This window comes from Aethalodelphis obliquidens, unplaced genomic scaffold (genome assembly GCF_003676395.1).
Source record: "Aethalodelphis obliquidens isolate GAN/ISIS:26980383/991018 unplaced genomic scaffold, ASM367639v1 scaffold42, whole genome shotgun sequence".
NCBI classification, from domain to species: Eukaryota; Metazoa; Chordata; class Mammalia; order Artiodactyla; family Delphinidae; genus Aethalodelphis; species Aethalodelphis obliquidens.
In genome coordinates this window covers 13,463,602-13,482,664 of record NW_020837986.1, presented here as the reverse complement: position 1 = coordinate 13,482,664, position 19,063 = coordinate 13,463,602, and the positions used below count along the sequence as shown (strand labels likewise).

Genomic DNA, 19,063 nt, shown 5'->3' with positions numbered 1-19,063 from the left:
GTAGATGTAATACATATATGATAACTATTATAAAGGGGAAAAGGTAAAGGCACCTTTATGGTTTTAATGCATCTATCTTTTACTTGAGGTGTAAAGTATGAACACTAAATAGACTGTCAAACGTTAAGTATGTATATTGTAATCCCTAGAGAAACACAGAACCTACAGAAAATTAATACAAAGATATACAGCCAAAAAGCCAATAAGTAAATTAAAATGGAAGAGTAAGAATAACAAAATAATCCATTGCACAGCTAGATCCCACTTCATCCCAGTCTGGAAGCAGAGGGACCTGAGTGAACAGGCTTGATGGGTAGAGCATGCAGGAAAAGTGAGCCTGTGGGTTTTTATGTGTGTAATTTTGGACTGATTAGAGAGGGTACTTTCCACGGGGGTCAAGGAAAGCCTCTCTGAGGAGATGATATTGAGTTGAAATTGGGAGGACAACGGTGGGGTTTGGGGTGTCAATACTTAATACCCTCTTTCCTGCCCAAGTTCTGAAACAACTGAGTCAAATGAAGAGTCAGATATATTGAATCCAAATAACATTTTGTTACCATTCCAGTTACTCCAAACCACCTGAAAACTTAGTGTGTAAAACAGCTGTCTGATGTTAATGGATTCTGTTGGTTGGGAATTCAGAAAGGGCACAGCAGAGATGTTCCATAATGTCTAGGATCTTAGCCGGGAAGACTCGATGGCTGAGGCGGACTTGACGGCTAGGGGCTGGGATTGTCTGGAGACGTACACGGCTAGAAGCTGAGGTTGGGTGTAGGCTGGCACCTCAGCTGGGCTGCAGCCAGAGCACCTAAATATGACACGGGCTAGTTTGGCTTCCTCACGGCATGGTGGCTGGGTTATAAGAGAGAGCATCCCAAGAGAGTCCATGGCATTTTATGATCCAGCTTTGGAAGTCACACAGCATCACTTTGACCATGTCCTATGATTAAAGCTGTCACAAAGGTGCACTCAAGTTCAAGGAATGGGGACATAGATGCCACCACCTGATGACAGGAGTGTCAAGGTCACATTGTAAAGAGAACGTGTGGAATTGGAGATACTGTTAAGGCCACAATAACTGATAAACTTGTTTGTAGACCAGAGTTTAAGTCTGCGGGTGAGAAGTGAGGTGTGTTGCTCCAGTAAAGCCTTTCTCATGGAAACACGCCAGTGGGAATAAATGAGCCTTGTTCTTGAGAGAAGAGCATTTCAGCAGAGGGAGTAGTTGCAAAGGCCCTGCCATGGGCAAGAGTGGAGTATGTTCCAAGACCTGAAAGGCAGCATGGCTGGGGCATGGTGGGAGAGGAGAGGTTGATGGGGGAGTTGCATTTGCTGAGTTTGGCAGGAAGGACCTTAAATATCAGGCTAAGGAGTTTGCTGGGAGGCCAGTGGGTGCTAAGGAACTCTGAAGGATGCCATGAAGCTGTCCCCACAAGGGCCAGAGTCACATCAGGGGGCATTATCCCCATGCCCATGAGGCAGTTGGGTTTGAGAAGACAAGGCTTTGGGACTTGGCCAGGGTCCCTCACACCCTGCCCTGTGCACCCTCGTTTTGTCCTGTGGTGCAGAAGGCCCTGGGAGATCAGGAACAGAAGCAGCAGACCATTCCGTGTGGAGCCCCAGGGCGGGATCTGAAGGGACCAGTGCCTATCCCAGAGTTAATTTGACCCCCTGTGCCCCCAGGATCCCACGGCCACAGCCCTTCGCCAAGTTGGACTATTCTCTTGGTGGTCAGAGCAGAGCACTGGGCTGGACCTCAAGGCAATGCCCACACTGCCCATAGCTCCATCCATAGCTTAGCTGATACGTCACTGCTGTGGGCACCTCTAGGAGAAGCTCCGCTTAGACCATCGCATTCACCCTCCTGGTCCCCAAGCAGAGTTTGGGTGTGACTGGCATTATAGAAACGTGGAAAGGAGGCCATGCAGGCAGCCACGAAGAGGGGTTGAAACCAGCAGAGGATAGAGCTGGGACTAGAATCCTAGACGTGGGCCTCCCAAGCGCTCAGTTTCACGGCCCCTGATAACCAGGGGGTCCTTTGATGTCGTTTGTATACATCTGCCCGGGTCGGGGGTGGTGCTGATGAGGACCCGGACCCCAGGCCCGGGATGCCAATGCAGCGAGTTCTGTCGAAGCCCCACCCCCGCGCCCCTTCTCCTGGCTCGAGGCGAGTTCGGATACCCGTCCGGCCGCTTCGTGCCCTTCCTGCGGTCAGAGCTTGAGAGCTTCACGGTCCTGCTCCGCTCGGGGAACGTCTTCGCCTCCTCTGCCTCAGAGGTCGCCTGCAACGTGGGGGCTCCGGCTTGCACCCTCACTGACCACGTGGTGGGGGCGGGGCCTGAGCGGGTTGGAGGGGGCGGGGCCTTGGGGACGGACAGGGAGGGCCTGCGTGACAGTCGGGGCGAGGCCGGAGCAGGCGCGGGCCTGAGGGGAGTGACAGAATGGGCAGGGCCTCGGGGAGGATCTAGGGAAAGTGAGCTGTGCCCTGCGGGGGCGGGGCTTGCTGACAGGGTGGGGGCTCGGCTGGGGCTTGCTGTGGCGAGCAGGCTGACAGTAAGGGCGGGGCTCGGGAGTGGGCGGCACCACAGAATGACTGAAAGAGCAAGGCTAGAGCCAGGAAGAGGGTTTAACGAGTCTTGCGAAGGCAGTGCGGGAAGGAGTAACTGGGCAAGGGGCGGGCCGCGGGCTGAGCGATTGAGGAGGAGCCTCAGGGTACGGGCGGGGCCGGCGGGCGGGCTCAGCTAGGCGAGCTGGGCGAGGCCAGGGATAACTGACGGGACTGGGGTAGGGCTGGAGATGGTGGAACGCTAGACTACTACGTAGAGTCCAGAGGTGCGGGCACAATGACTGTGCAAGGGGCCAGGGAAAGATGACTGGCAGCTCGAGGACGGGAAAGGAGGGAGGAGACGAGGGGCGGAGGGGAGGGGAGGGGGGGGGGGGGGGGGGCCTAGAAAAACGGGGCGCCGGGGGGGGGGGGGGGGGCCAAGAGGCCATGAGTGACAGCCAGAGGGGTCGGCCTCAAACGTCTCCCCTGCAACTCTGCGAGGAATTCCTCTTCCGGCTGAACAACGCGGGCTTCGCTCACTTCGTGCCCCAGGTGTGGTGGTGCAGAGATAAGAGACCTGCAGGAAGGAGGTTTCCATCTTCCAGGCCACCACCGGTCCCGTCCCGTCCCAATGAAATCCATCCGAGGGCGTCCATCTGCTCCTGATCGCGCCACGGGATCGTTCCTAGGGCCGGGAAACGCGCCACTAGCGACCGCTCCCGTGGTAGCCCTGGTTCGGCGTCGGTTCTGAGCCGGCCCTCCGGTCTACAGTTGCAGAAGCGCTTTCTGGACTGGTCCCTGCTGGATCTGCGGGTCTTCGCACGACGTCCTCCGAGCCTGCGCTGCCGCCCGGGCACCTTCATGCTGGCGCTGCCCGTCGCCTGAAGGCCGCAGTGTCCTGGAATCACAGTGTCCCTGCTGGGAGTCAGCTTTCCAGCTGGTGGGCGGGATCGGGCTCTGCTCTGTCCTGACCACGCCCCCTCTGTTTACCGGCCCCCCCACCCCCCCGCCCAACTGGCCCCATCCACTTAGTGCCTCGGTTGCCCTGGTCTTCCCTGGCCCACTCTTACACGCAGTCCCCGCCCCTAAGGATAAGCCCCGCCTACTCCTACCTTCCGGTCTCCGACTACCCTATATCTCCTCCCCAGTCCCTGCACTTCTTGGCTTCGCCCCCTCCTATCCCAGGCCTCCTCCCCATGTTCAAATGACTCCAGGGGCTCCCCAGGGGCTGGGGATACGGGTCCGCAACGCTTTGTCCGACACCTCTTCCTACTTTCGGCTTTGTGTCCTCCATGAGGCCTAGCTCTTCCTCAGTATCTCCTCTGGGCTGGGAGGCCAGAGGTGGGTCCTGCACGAAGCCTGAATGGGAGGGAAAGGGGTCGTACCAGCAGGATGCTGAGATTGTGGCTCAGGTCTTTGTGTCTGAGCAGAAACTCAGGGCCTCCCTGAATCTGATCAAGTGAGAGAGAGCTGCTCCTTTCTGTATGGGTTCCTGCTGGGGGGTTGGAGCCGCAGGGCCGCCTGAAAGGGACAGATCCCTCTCACCTCCTATTCCTGCTGTTTCTGAAATCTCAGCCTGCATTCACATGTAGGGCCCCTTGCCGTGAGTGGTGTGTAATGCCTCATCTGGAGCCCACCTTGTGCCCACCAAGGTTCCCACGGAAGACTCCTACTCCTCGGCCCCAGGACACCTGAGTGACCTGCTTTATGAGAGAGTCTGACTATTTCCAGGTTCCAGACCTCAAGACGCTGCTGGGCATCGCCCTCTACGCAGTGGTGCTGCCCTATATCAACCTTGAGCCGCCGGGGAGCCTGCCATCACCCCATCACCCTCAGCCCTGGGGCCGGCTTCCCAAACAGATGTTCCTTGTCACAGCACTGCTCCACATCTGGAGCCTGGCATTCCCACAGAGATGGGGGTGGGAGACGGTAGAGAAGAACAGAGGGTCAAGTTCTCCAGGGTCAAGTTCTCCCTTGGGAGGCCCTTGTAATGGATGGGGAAACTGAGGCCCAGAAATGGAGCCACTTAGTCACGAGTGTGGCAGCAGTAAAGCCTACACATTTGCCTTCACCCCAATGCAGCCAGCACCCACCTGCCCCTGGAAAGATCTGACAAGACTCAAGGTGTGTCCTCCCCAGGTTGCCTGAAGGAGGGCCTTACCTCATCTTCTGTCCTTAGGGCTAATCTTCAGGACACCCTGGACAGCATCCAAGAGGTAAGGTGGTCCTCTTTGGGTTTTCTCAAATCTGGAATTCCCTTGATCATGGGGAAGGGGGAGGAGCAGCCCCCAGGAGTAAGCATGGCCAGTCCTGGGAGCTGGGGTCTCTTGACATCCAGCAGACTCCCACACTGCCTTCTCACCTCCCAGAATGGAGGTGACATGCATCCTGCCCACTCTACGGTCTCTCTAGCACCTCCCCCTGAGTCCCTGCTCTTTAAGACTCATCTGCTTCCAGGGCACTAAGCCCCTTCCTCCAGGCACTGGCTCGAGCAGGTCTCTATGGCTTCAATGGGCTACAGGAACCCTGATGGGTGGGTGGGTGCTCGTCACACCTCAGGGGACCAGAGCTTGCAGACCTAGAAAGTTCTGGCCCCAGGCCACGAAAGAATTCACAGCCTTCACCCATCAGTCCAGAATCAGTATTCTAACAATTCCAAGCCATATTTACTGGACGCATGTTCTGCTCCGTTTAACCACATCACTACCCTACTTACCTTTTTTGGCTTCCCAGCTTTAAAATAAAATCCAAGATCCACTCCGTGGCTTATGAGGCCCTGCTTGGTACTCCAGCCTCTCTCCAGCTTTCTCCTTTGCCCATTACACTCTGGCCAAGATGGCCTCTCTCTGTTCTGTGAACACACCTGTGTTTTTCTGCCTCTGGGCCTTTGCACAGGCCTCTCTCTGCTTGAAACTGGATTGTAAGCCCTAAAATGGCAGGGACCATGTTTGATTTTGTTTGTCTCTAAATCCCCAAGCATTTAACCTGTTAAACAGTAGACAATAATGCCAGCTGTAATAGGTCTTAATAAATAGTTCTTGAATAAATGTGCCTGTTGCACATTTTTCTATTGACATATTTAATCTTTACAACGATCATGTAAGGTAAGAGATATCATTAGCTCTCTTTTTCAGAAAACAGGAACTCAGTGAGGTTAGGCCATTTGTTGAAGGTCACACAGCTAAGATTTGAACCCAGGGGGAGGCTTTTTTCACCTGTCATTGAGTATGAGGGCATTCGTGCCAGGTGGTACAGCACAGGCCAGCTCCCAGATTCTAGATGCTTGTAGCTTCCTGGAGCAGGAAGGCATGGGGTCTGGGCTGGAAAGTTGCCAAGACTTGGGTCCTCAAAAGCCCTAAGGGGGCATTGCAGGTGGAAGAAACAGCGGTGAGCAAAGGTGTGAAGGCAGGAAGATCCAGCTCCTGGGACAACCGGACTCACAGGGCTGGGCCAGCCCAGGACACACAGCCAGCTGGTCCCAGGGCTGCGTCAGCTGGTGGCCTCCAGAGGCAGGACCCCGGTGGGCAGGGAAATTGAGGCGGGGAGTCATTGCGCAGCCCGGGAGACCCCAGGGACGCGGGCTGGGCTCTCCCAGGCAGGACGTTCCCACGCGGGGGCGGTCCTGGGAAAGGCTGTGGGGCGGGCCCGGAGGCGGGCGCCAGCGCTCCGGTCCCTCTGCAGCCTGTTCTCCGTTACTTGCTCCGCAGACCCGGGTCGCGTTCTGGCTTCCGCTGAGCCGCACGGTAAGTGAGTGGGTGGGAAGAGCCCCGGCTGCCCAAATCCGGGCCGGTGGGAGACGCGGCTGGGACTCCGGCTTTTACCACCCGTGGGGGCGCTGCTATAGAGGAGCATGGCGGGTGGGGCGGGCGGGCAGCTACTGGCAGCTCCGAGTTGAGGGGAACTTTCCTCCGTCCGCATATGGGGAGCCATCTCTTTCCTCAAATGTAGATTACTCCTTCCCTCCCCATAGGTGGGGCTCTCAACCACTTATCACTGATGGGGAGCCCTTCCTTTCCAGATGTGCAGCCCCTTCCCACTTTCCATATATGGTACACCCCTCCCTCTCTCTAATGATTGGGTGCCTCTCTTTCCCTAGATGTGGGGCCTCTTTCAATTTCCAGAAGTGGGATACCCCCTTCTTCTCCCCAGATGTGTGCCTCTCTTCCTCCCTCTGTCCCAGTTTGGTCCGTGTCCTCCTCTAAGTCCCCTCCTCGCCCTCCTGGGATGCCAGACCCTGAGATTTCCCTGGGGATGGAGGGTTGGGCTCGCCTGTCTCCCTCTCCCACCAGGTCCAGCAGAGCAGGCTCTCCAGGCACGTAGGCAGCCAATTATGGGGGAAGGGGTGGGGGCCAAACCATCTGCAGGAGACCTTGGCAGATGGCCCTGTAGCGAGGAGAGTTATCCCAGGACCTGCTCCCTCCCTACCTGGACTCCCACCCTGTTTCCTCTAGAGGACAAACAGCTGAGAGAGGTTTCCCAACCTAGCCACCATGAGCTGGGGCTGGAACCGGAACCCAGGCTCCCAGACCCAAACTGTTCAGGTCCTGCCTTAAGAGTTAGGCCTCCTCCCACTTCTCAGATGGTAAACTGAGGTCCCAGGAGGGGGCTTCAAATGTCTAGGATGCCCATCAACCCCCATAGGGATATCATACAGAATTAGAAGGGGCAGGCGGTGACCTTGGAATCCTGGGGACCAGTCCCCCAGCCACAACACCTGTGAAAAAGCTGTTCCTCTGGATCCTAAGGGGAAGGGCAGAGGGCAGAGGGCAGGACTCACCCACACACCCCTGCCCAGATGTCCTTTAGAGCTGCCTGGAGCTTGGTGCTGAGGAAAGGAGGACTTGGAATGCGAGGGATCCACAGCCCGGGAGGCACTGGTAAGACCCGGACACCCACCCCGCCCTGACCCTTGCCTAACTGCAAGGCCAGGGGCAAGGGTCCTGTCTGCAGGCTGTCCCTGGTCCCTTTCATGCTGCCCTGGGCCTGCCCCAAACCATTTCCCATGATCCTACCCCTTGGTCCGGGGCCACATTCTTCCAGGAAATAGAGACAGCCGTCCCCTCCTCCCAAGCTTTCTCAGGATCTGACCCCCATATCTCAGGCCCCTAAGACCTTTGTGTCCTGAGGCTGAGGGTGCTGACAGAACTTTGGACCGTCTTTCCAGACCCTTGCGTCCATGCTAGTCAGAAGAAAGAGGCCTAAAGTAGGAGAGACTTCAGCCAGATAGAAGGGCCTTCCTGACCCTCTGGAGAATAAAAACAGATAACATTTATTGAGCCCTTACTATGCACCCTGAGCCGTGATAAACTTTTTGCAGAGATGAACACATTTAGACTTCACGGCAAACACATGAAGTGGATACTATGCTGTTATCTCCATTTCTCAGGTAAACACACAGGCCCAGAGCCAGGACTCTTTGCCCAAAGCAGTTCCCATGCTATTTGGGCAAGGTGGTACCAATGCCCGCCTTGAGGGCATCTCTGGTGACAATAAACAGAAGCTTTACTGAGACCCTTCGAGCGCCCAGCCTTGTTCTGGACACTCACATGGAGCCCTTGAGGGCTTAGCCATCAGGGAAAGCTTCCAAGAATGGAAGCCAGAGGTGAAGCCAGCCGCTGTCTATCAGTGGAATTCGTGGAACACCTACTGTGTGCCAGGCGCTGTGCTAAGCCTTTCGAGTGCATCATCTTGAAGCTTCCACAACAGTGTGGAGTTGGATCTTTTACTCTCCCCACTTTCCGGATGAGGACGTTGAACACAGTGAGGTAAAGGGGCTCGTCAGAGCTGGGCCGGGGTGGAACTGGGGTTCCACAACTCCAAAGCTGTGCCCCTGACCACTCATTAAAAGCATAGGGATATAGTGAGAGGCCCGCGCACCGCGATGAAGAGTGGCCCCCGCTTGCCACAACTAGAGAAAGCCCTCGCACAGAAACGAAGACCCAACGCAGCAAAAATTAATTAATTAATTAATAAACTCCTACCCCCAACATCTTCTAAAAAAAAAAAAAACAAGCATAGGGATAATGCTTTACAGTTTGTGGGGCAGTTTCCCATCTGCCATCTCAGGTTCATCACAATGAACCTTTCCCTACCCATTGCCTTTGCCTGATGTGCCCTCCTCACCCCAGATCTTCCCAGAGGACACAGGATTTGAAGCCACAGGGGCTGAATTGCAGCCCTGGCCCGGCTCCCTTTTGCTCTGTGAATTTCGGCAAGTCCCTTAGCTACTCAGTTTCTTCCTCTGTAAGATGAAGAGAACAATATCACTGTCTCAGAGTGATGCCGAGCCAATGAGTCAACTCGCCCGAAGGCCTTAGCATGGCTCCTGGCACACAGTAAGTGCTCAGTAAGTGCCACCCACTTTCTAATACTGCGGTTAGTGCCAGGACGTCCCAGGGGCAGCCTGAACTCAGTTCCTCCCTGTGCCCGCAGCCCACGGCAAGGAGAAGATGCCCCCCTACACCAACTACCATGCCCAGCGCTCCTACCCCATGCCCGATGAGCCCTTCTGCACGGAGCTCAACGCAGAGCAGCAGGCCCTGAAGGAGAAGGAGAAGGGCAGCTGGACGCAGCTGAGCCACGCTGAGAAGGTGGCCCGTAGGTCTCAGGGTGGGGCTGGGGGCGACTTTGCAAAGAAGGGCCTGGCCTATCACGGAGCAGTGGGCAGGGAAAGCCCCCAGCCAAGACAGCCAGAACCACCCAAAGACTCGAATGCACACCTGAGGGGTGAAATTCATTCCTTTGTTCATTCCTTTTTTTATTCATTGAACTGTTTGTGCACAGCCTGGTGCTAGGCGATGCTGGGGACACAGAAGTGAATCCCCCTGAGGGTTCCTGCCCTCAGGGTGCTCCCAGTCCAGTGGGGGAACCAACGCAAGCCCAGATAGCTGTAATACGGGATATGCGGCTGGGTGAGGTGTGTTCAGGGGGCTGTGGGAACCCAAGGGAGAGAGAAAGATGGAATCCTGGTGGGCCTTCCAGAGGAGCGTTGTTCCAGTCGGCTTTGGATGCTGAAGAGGAGGGGCTGCCAGGTAGTAGGAACAGCATGGGGAAGGATATAAGAGCTGGAGAGCATGGAGGGTCCTGGGCATCGCTGAGTGGTGTGGGGAGATGGAGCAGAAAGAGGCAGGTGAGGTGGGTGGGAGAGCAGGGGCCTGACCCTGGGAAGCAGGAGGGATGTGTGACCCCAAGTGCTGCCCACCAGAAGTGCCCCTGGGAGCCAGCTTTGCCATCAGCTCCTGGCCATGCTTTGCACATGCTAGATGCTCAATAAGAATTTGCTGAATGGACAGCATCTGCTGCAGGGAGGGGGAGGCTGGAGGTCCCTGAGGCCAAGAGTTGGCCCAGGGCCCTTGGAATGGATGCACCTGAGGCCCCTCCTCCCCCACCCCTCACCTGCCTCCAGTGTACCGGCTCCAGTTCCACGAGACCTTCACAGAGATGAACCGTCGCTCCAACGAGTGGAAGACAGTGATGGGCTGTGTCTTCTTCTTCTTTGGCTTCACAGGTCTGCTGATTTGGTGGCAGCGGGTCTATGGTGAGTGGCAGTGTCTCAGCTGGCCGCAGCCCTCGGCCATGCCCTTGTGGCCACAGCCACCAGCCAAGCTTTGATAAGGGAATTATGCTGGCACTCATCTGAAGAGTTTTGAAAAGTCCCCCAAAGAGGTGTATGGGGAAGGGCAGAGCACGGCTGCCTGGGTTGCAATGTAGGGACCCTACCTCTCTGGGCCTCAATTCTCTCATCTGTAAAATGGGAATAATAGTGCCCACATCTCAGGGTTCTTGTGAGGATTTAATTATAAAACTGTTGCCTAGTGCCTGGCACATAGTTATGAACGATGTTGTTACTGATTGCTGTCATTAACCGTGAACTTTTCAGTATATTGTTTTGGCTGCTGTAACAGAGTCTCCAATGTACAAGAGCTTAAACAAGATAGAAGTTTTGTTCCTCTCTCACAAAAAAGGCCAGGGGGAGTATGGGGATTCCACAATATCAGACTCCTTTTGTCTTGTTGCTCGGCCATCCTTAACATGCAGCTTCCTTCTTGACATACAAAATGGCTGCTCCAGCTCCAGCCATAAAGCCTACATTCTAGCCAAGAAGAGGGAAAGGGAGGACACGCTCTCTCTAAGGTCCAGAATTTGCACCACCACTTCTGCTCACATCCTGTTGGCTAGAAGTGATCATATGACCATGCGTAGCCACAAGGGAAGCTGGGAAATATAGTCTTTAGCTGAGTGATCATGTACCCAACTGACCATGTTATTACTACATTTGTTACTACAGAAGAGTGATTTATTACTACAGAAGAGTGATTCTCAAAGTGGGGTGTCTGGACCAACAGCTTCACTTGGGAACTTGTTAGAAATGCAAATTCTCAGCCCCACTCTGGATCTACTGAGTCAGACACTCTGAGGCTGGAGCCCAGCAATCTATGTTTTAATATCCCTCTGGGTGATTCTGATGTGCACTCAGGTTTGAGAAGCACTGCTCTGGAAGTAGAGGGGAGCATGTTGGGGATGAGGTGGCAGTCTCTGCCTCAATTGACTTCACCTCCAGAGGCCTCACTTTGTTTCTTCTTCTGTAAAAGTGTGATGGGAATTCCTACCTTGCAGGAGGGTGAAATGAGAGAACCTTTGGGAAAAATTCTATTCTAGTCCAATGTTTGGTACTAATAGGTGCCCATAAAGATCTTTCCCTTCTTTCACACCCACTGGAATAGAAAGTACCAGAGACAAAGGTCAGGCAGGTTAAGCTGGCCTCAGGGGCAGATGGACCAGGAAGTAGGATGTGAGCAGGGCTGGGAGCTCTGTCCCCCAGGCCTTTCTAGGTCCACACATCAAGGCACCTAAAATGCCTCCGTGAGTTCACCCTTTGGGTCCCCATAGCTTTAAAGTGAACACCCCTATCCTACCTCCCACTCCCAACCCCTTCAGGAAGCATGAGAAACTGTCTCATCCTGGACCCTTCCCAATAAGTGGGAGCAAACTCAGTAATTATAGTAGCTATCATGTATTAGGGGTTTTCATATCTTCCCTCATTCTGCCAATTGCATTATAAATACTAACACATTCAATCCCCACAACCCTGGTGGACAGGACCTGTTTTTGACAGGTAAGGAAATTGGGGGTCAGAGATGAAGTGACTTGTTCAAGGTCACACAGCAAGGTAGTGGTAGAGCTGGGATTTGGACCCAGAAAGACTTCAAACCAGTGCTCCTCTTACCCTTGGGTCACAGAGTAGGTGAGGAAACTGAGGCTCAGAAAGGGGAAGGACCTTGGCCCAGTTCCCACACCAAGTCTAAGGCAGAGCAGGGATCATGACTCAGAGGTCCCCAGAGTGCAGCTTTAGTGGGGAGTCTGGTGGCGGATGGACAGGGGTGGCGAGGGGTCCTCATGCAGGGCACCCTGACCTTGTGCCTGGAGACCCTGGCTCAGCGGGAGGGGGTGGGCCTGACAGGGTCCCGCATGCCCCTGTCCCTACCCGGTTCCTTCCCTGCAGTGTTCCCTAAGAAACCCATCACCCTGATGGATGAGTGGAAGGCCCAGCAGCTCCAGCGCATCCTGGACATGAAGGGCAACCCCGTGCAAGGCCTGGCCTCCCGGTGGGACTATGAAAGGAAGGAGTGGAAGAAGTGACGTGGCATTCCAGCTGCTCGCGCTGCAGCTCTGCCCTGGCCCGGAGCCTATGGAGGCCCCTCCCCACCACTTAACCCCAATAAAGCTGGCCTGCTCTCATCTGCCTTTAGTCTCCACCGCAGTCTCTACCTGCCATAAAGCCTACATTATACCTAAAATTGGGCAGGACAGTAGGTGGGAGGCAATAAGCCACTTTCCAGGGCCCCACTTATCAGGGAGGGCTTCCTGGAGGAGTAGAGGTTGGGGTTGAGCCTTAAATGATAGGTGGGATTAGGAAAGGCAGAATACTTACTGAGTATCTGCTGTGTGCCAGGTACTAATCTAGGCCCTGGGGATGCAGCAGTGAATGAGACACACAAAGTGTCTGGCCTCATGGAGGAGGTGTTTCTTTATGTGTGTGTGTGTGTGTGTAGGGGGGGGAGACAGAAAAAGGAATAAGTAAGTATAATATACAGTATGTTACCCAGTAATCAGTGCTATGAGGGAATAAAACAGCAGGATAAAGGGACAGAGCTAAAAGGGGTTTGGGGGTTGTAGGTGAAGCCTCTTAGAAGAGGTGGCATATGACAAGACAAAACAGCAAGTGCAAAGATCCTGAGGCAGGATTTTAGTTTGTGGAATGTGGAACATCAAGGAGGCCACAGTGACTGGAGTAGAATGACTTGGAGAATAGTAGGAAGGTGTGTGTTGTGGGAGAGGGTTGGTCTTGGGGCAGAAAGCAGATTATATAGGAATACACACACATATACCCCAGAACCAAGAAGAGAAGCCTCCTTTCCTCTTGGTATGTCTCCTCCAGCACCCTCTACTGGAGAAGTTTAGCATCTCACTGTAAAGGGGGTGGTGCCCAGAGTCCTGCTCATTATCTTAGAGCAGGCACTGAGGGGTGAATTTGGGGTAGAGGGGCAATACATTGATAACTGGCACAGCATCTTTGAGAAAGTCTTGGCCAGGCCAATGGGGAGCCTTAGAGCAGAAAAAGCCCATTAGATGAGTCCTGTGTTGGGCAAAATTGACCCATCCCTAGAGTCCCACTGTGCTCAGTCCTTTGTAGTCCTTGGTTTCCTAGGGGGGCTGTGGCCTTGGCATGAACACTGCAGCAGCTCTGAAAGTGCAGCAGCTGGAGGTGGTCATACACCTATCCTCTTCATAGCAGGTCCTCTTGAAGAGACATCTGAGCGGCACACCTCCAAGGACACCCTGGATGCCAATGGAGGGATTCAGCAGGGCAATTGGGACAATATTCATTCAATCAACAAATATTTATTGTGCATCCACTATGTACCAGACTCTGGGGACAGAGTGAATGAGACCTCATTCCAGTGTCGTGATTTCCAGTCCTCATGAATCTGAAAGTCTGTAATGGTCACCCAAATAAATTATAGAACAGATGAGTGCTAAGAAGGGGAGGTACATGGTACTTGGACTGACCTAATCTAGAGAAGTCAGGGTGGGCTTCCCTGAAGAAGTGTCTTCATATTTGAGATATTGTTGCCGAAATTCATCCTCTGTACACTGGTGCCAGATTAAACCTCAGAGACAGAATTTTGAGTGAAGTAGAAAGAAATAGCTCTATTGCTTTGCCAGGCAAAGGGGGCCCCAGTGGGCTAACGCCCTCAAGATTGTGTGTCCTGTCCTGGAGGGGGTAGTGAGGAGTCTTATAGTATTCAAGGAGCAGGGTGTGATCAGCTCATGGACATTGTTCTGACTGGTTGGTGGGGAGGTAATCAGGAGTCAGCATCATCAGCCGCCTTGTTCCAAGTGGACTGGTGTCTACATGCTTGCGGGCAGCCTACAGTTAACTTCTCCCACCTGGTGGGGGTTTCAGTATCTGCAAAACAGCTCAAAGGACATGGCTCAGAATGTTATCTATAGTCCTCGAGGAAGAACTAAAGGTCCTTGACTTTGTTTAATGGCTAAAGTATTATTATTTTGTCTTGCTTGACTGTTTTCCTTTCTTTCTGCATTTTCTCACTTCTCTGATTAACTTTATTCTTTAAAACTTTGACTAAAGTTTCTCTACAGACAAAAAGCAGGTGGAGGACATGGGTGGGGATCTATTCAGGGAAGGCCTCATAGGGTCCTGCTTGGTTACAATATGAAGGATGACTGGATGTAAACTAGATGAAAGGGTTGGTAGAACAGCATTTTAGGCAAAGAAAAGCATGTGCAAAGGCCCTGTGGTAGTGAGGACCATGGCATGAAAGAGGAAATAAAGGAAGCCAGTGGGTTGTCACAGGATAAGGAAGAGATGAACAAGGGGAGACAGGGAAGTGGGAGACTCATCCAGGGCCTTGGAGTCTCTGCTGCCTCTATTGAAGACACAAGTCTGGGGAAAAGCAGGGAAAGATGGAGCTGAGGGAGTATGTGGGGGCCAGAGGATGGGAATCCTTGAACAACCATTTAATTTTTATTTGAGAAAGACAGCTCCCTTGGTGCAAGTTTCTGTCTGGCCTGAGGGATCCATTTCACTGCCTTAGCATGAAAGATGCTGGGGATGCAGACATGGAGCAGAAAGGAGCCCTGGCATTCGGGTCTCCTGGCCTGCGGGCAGGACTGGCATGAACATGGCCAGTGGGAGGCTAAGGGGGATAAGAGCTATAGAAATGTTTGATAGTATGTTTTGACCCCATTATTTTGACCCAGGCCCTGATGCTTTGCTAGCAGCAGGAGCAGTTTTGACATAACTGAAGATGTTGAACTATGCAGGTGATAAACTTTGTTTAGATTAATAACTTGCTGAGGAATTATGTTGTGGGTAATAAAGAAAATTGTCAAAATTGGCCTGGGGAAAATTTGATGTCATACTAGTCATTTTTTCGCCTGCAATAATGCTGTGTAACAAACAACACCAAAACTTGATCGCTTATAACTTTGAGCATTTATTTCTATCTTTCATGGGCTGGTGGGTTGGCTGAGGCTCTGCTGGGATCCGCCAGGTTTAGTTCCAGGCTCTGGGTTGGTGTTTTGGTTTCCTAGGGCAGCCATAACAAAATACCACAGACTGGGTGGCTTAAACAACAGAAATGTATTTTCTCACAGTTCTGGAGGTTAGAAGTCCAAGATTGAAGTGTTGGTAGGATTGGTTTCTTCTGATGCCTCACTCCTTGGCTTGCAGATGGCCTCCTTCTCACTGTGTCCTCATGTGGTCACTCCTCTCTGTTTGTATCTCTGGTGTCTCCATGTGTGTCCAGATTTCCTCTTCTTATAAGGACACCAGGCAGATCAGGTTAGGGCCTTCCCTGATGACCTCATTTAAGTTTATCACCTTTTTAAAGGCCCTATCTCCAAGTGCTTTCACATTCTGAGGTATTAGGGGTTAGGACTTCAACATAGGAATTTGCAGGAGACACAATTCAGCCCGTAACAGTTGGGTTCAGGGTTATTCATGTATCTCCTTTTACTGGGACCAGCAGGCACATGTTTTTGTCATGACAGAAGTCAGAGACTCCTGAGGGGACAGAGAGACAGTGGGGACCCACGATGCTCTGAAAGCCCAGACTCAGAACCACACACAGAACCAGCACCGCATTCCACCAGTCAAAGCAAGTCCTGTGGTGCTCTGGTTACAACTGCTACATTACAACCCCCCTTAAAACTTAAAGGCATGAAACAGCCATTTCCTTATGCTCACTGATTCTGTAGTTCAGGAATTTAGGCAGGGCACACTGGGAACTGCTTGCCTCTGCTCTAGACTGTCTGTGCCGCCAGCTGGAAACATTCAAGGCTGTGGCCAGAATCTTCTGGAGGTGTTTTCACTTACACATCTGGTGGTTAACATTGGCTGTCAGCTGGGACCTCAGTTGGAGCCGTCAACCAGAACAACTCTTTGTGGCATTCCCCAGGTGTTCTCTCTGTGTGGGCTAGTTTGGGCTCCCTCAAAGCATGGTGGGTGGGTTCCAAGAGAGCAAGGGGGAAGTGTATTGTATTTGTATGATCTAGCCGCAGAAGACACATCACTTCTGAACCCTGTTGCTCAAGGCTCTCACAGAGATCCACTCAGGTTCAAGAGGGAGAGGACAGAGACCTCCCCTACTTGATGGGAAGACATCAAGGTCAATGTAAGATGTGAGATGAATGAAACAACAAGGTCCTACTGTACAGCACAGGGAACTATATTCAATATCCTGTGATAAACCAGAATGAAAAGAACATGAAAAAGAATATATATATATATATATAACTGAGTCACTTTGCTGTACAGCAGAAATTAACACCACGTTGTAAGTCAATTATACTTCAATAAAATTTTTTTAAAAATGTTGAGAGATGAATGTGAGATGGGAAATACATTGTGGTCATCTTTGGAAAATATAGACTGCCAACACAATCAAGTTCAACATCAATGAGTAGAGAAATGTCCTCCAGTAGAGGGTATGTGGAGAGTGTGAGGAGGGAAGGCAGAACTGTGAGCAAATAATACAAACTGGGCTTCCCTGGTGGCGCAGTGGTTGAGAGTCTGCCTGCTGATGCAGGGGACACGGGTTCGTGCCCTGGTCCGGGAAGATCCCACATGCCGCGGAGCAGCTGGGCCCGTGAGCCACGGCCGCTGAGCCTGCGCGTCCGGAGCCTGTGCTCCACAACGGGAGAAGCCACAACAGTGAGAGGCCCGTGTACCGCCAAAAAAATAATAATAATACAAACTACCACAGATGTATAGAAATAACCGACACAAAATCAAGTTGACAGAAACGAAAACTGACATGTTAAATTAGATATTGACTAAAATTCAAACAGGGAGTAAAATTTTGACATTTAGGTAATCAAATGTGACCTGAAAAAATTGGACCAATTAAAAATAATGGACATAGTAGACAACGCACAATGGCAGGAAACTGGTGAAATCAGATATAGACTAAAAATGACTGAGAGAAGAATTAAATCTTCATGGTGGCATTTACCCCATGAGACTAAGTGATTTTCATGAAAAAATAATTTCGTAAAATTAAATTTAAAGTGGGAAACATTAGAAAGAATTTAATTTTGGTCATAAAATAACTGATGGAGGGATTAAATTTGTTTCATTCAGCTTGCCCAAGAAAACTCTTTCTTGATGTATTGGATTAGTGTAATTCTGATAAAAATAATTGAATTCAAAACTCATAGTCAAAATAGTCTTGGGGTAAACACATACACGAGGTCAAAACATTTGGGTCAAATTATCCTGTAATATTGAAATTTTCTGTAAAAAATGAGAAAGAAACTCAGGAGACAAATGAGGAACTAAAAAGTATTTACCTGTATGACAGATAAAGGGCTGATTTCCTTTAAAAAAAGATTTTTTTAAACCCATCTAACAAATCAGTAAGAAAAAAACAAGAATGCAGTAGAAAGTAAACAAAAGTCATGACCAGGGAGATTACAGAAAAAGAATAGAAATGCCCTAAACAGTTCTTAAGGAAAAGTTCAAACATACAAAAAGGATAGTTTAATAAACCTCCATGTGTCTCCCGGGAGTCCACAATTATCTGCACATGGTCCTCATTTTCCCACCCTTGCCCCTGAATTATTTTAATAAATCCCAGGCATTATATCATTTCAGTCATAAATATTTCAGTATGTCATTAAGGACTGTTTTAATATACATAACCAAAATACTATGACTAGACATAAAAAATCCTAATATTTCCTTAATATCAAATATCCATTCAGTATGCAGATTTCCCTGATTGTCTCAAACATTTTTATTTATTTGAATTTTCTTGGAATGAGGATCAACCTTAAATCTAGATTGCAGGTGGTCATCTGAATCTTTGTCTGGTTTTGGTATCAGGGTAATTTCCTTCCCTCTATTTTCTGGAAAATATTATCTAGAGATAGTGTTACTTTTTCTTTAACCATTTGGTAGAATTCTCCAGTGAAATCATTTGGGCCTGGAGATTTGGGGGTGGGGTAGGGTAATTTTTATATTGCACTGATTTTACTGCATCCCATAAGTTTTGGTGTGTTATGATTCATCTGTCTCTGAGTATTTTCTAATTTCCTTTGTGATTTCTTCTTTGACTAATTGGTTATTTAACAGTGTGTTGTTTAATTTCCACGTATTTGCATATTTTCCAATTTTCCTTCTGTTATGATTTCTAGTTTTATTTCACTGTGGTCAGAGAAGATGCATTTATATTATTTCAATCTTTTAAATTTATAGAGACTTGATTTGCGAACTAACATATAGTCTATCCTGGAGAAAATTTCATATGCACTAAAGAATGTGTATTCTGCTGTTGCTGGTAAAGCGTCCTATAGATGTTTGTTAAGTCTAATTGGTTTGTAGTTTGCTTAAGTCCTCTATTTCTTTTCTTTTTTTTTTTAATATTTATTTATTTGGCTGCGCCGGGTCTTAGTTGCAGCACGTGGGATCTTTGTTGCGACATGTGGGATCTTTTCAGTTGTGGCATGCAGGCTCTTAGTTGTGGCATGGTTCCCCGACCAGGGATTGAACCCGGGCCCCCTGCATTGGGAGTGCAGAGTGTTAACCACTGGACCACCAGGGAGGTTCCAAAGTCTTCTATTTCTTCTCATTTCCTTTTGTGTATATATTTAAGATATTTTCTTAATGGTTACAGTTAATTACCATTAACATCTTAAATTTATAACTACCTAGTTTGAACTGTTACTAGCTTAGCTTCAATAACATAAAAATTTCTCCTATATCACTCTGTACCTCTCCCTTTATATTTGTCAAAAATTGTATCTTTATACATTGTGTGCCCTGATAACATAGGTTTCTAATTTTTTATGCATTTGTGTTTTAAATCATGTAGGAAATAGAGTTACAAAACAAAAATACATTAATAATCCTTTTTTTTTTTTTTTTTTTGGCGGTACGCAGGCCTCTTACCGTTGTGGCCTCTCCCGTTGCAGAGCACAGGCTCCGGACGC

General features: G+C 50.6%; 1 protein-coding gene across 2 annotated transcripts; it reads left to right on the top strand.

Annotated features, from left to right (window-relative positions):
- Positions 1-2,677: 2,677 nt before the first annotated feature.
- COX4I2 (cytochrome c oxidase subunit 4I2) lies at positions 2,678-14,077 on the top strand. Of its 2 annotated transcripts, none has more exons than XM_027078646.1 (6): positions 2,678-4,761; positions 6,253-6,288; positions 7,341-7,422; positions 8,978-9,142; positions 9,951-10,082; positions 13,338-14,077. In XM_027078646.1, exons 3-6 carry the CDS (start codon positions 7,341-7,343, stop codon positions 13,529-13,531), a joined length of 573 nt encoding a protein of 190 aa, XP_026934447.1. In that variant the 5' UTR covers positions 2,678-4,761; positions 6,253-6,288; the 3' UTR covers positions 13,532-14,077. The 2 variants fall into 2 exon arrangements, with proteins under 2 accessions (XP_026934447.1, XP_026934448.1); XM_027078647.1 differs by lacking the exon at positions 13,338-14,077 and adding an exon at positions 12,048-12,288 and having other exon boundaries at positions 2,695-4,761.
- Positions 14,078-19,063: the final 4,986 nt, after the last annotated feature.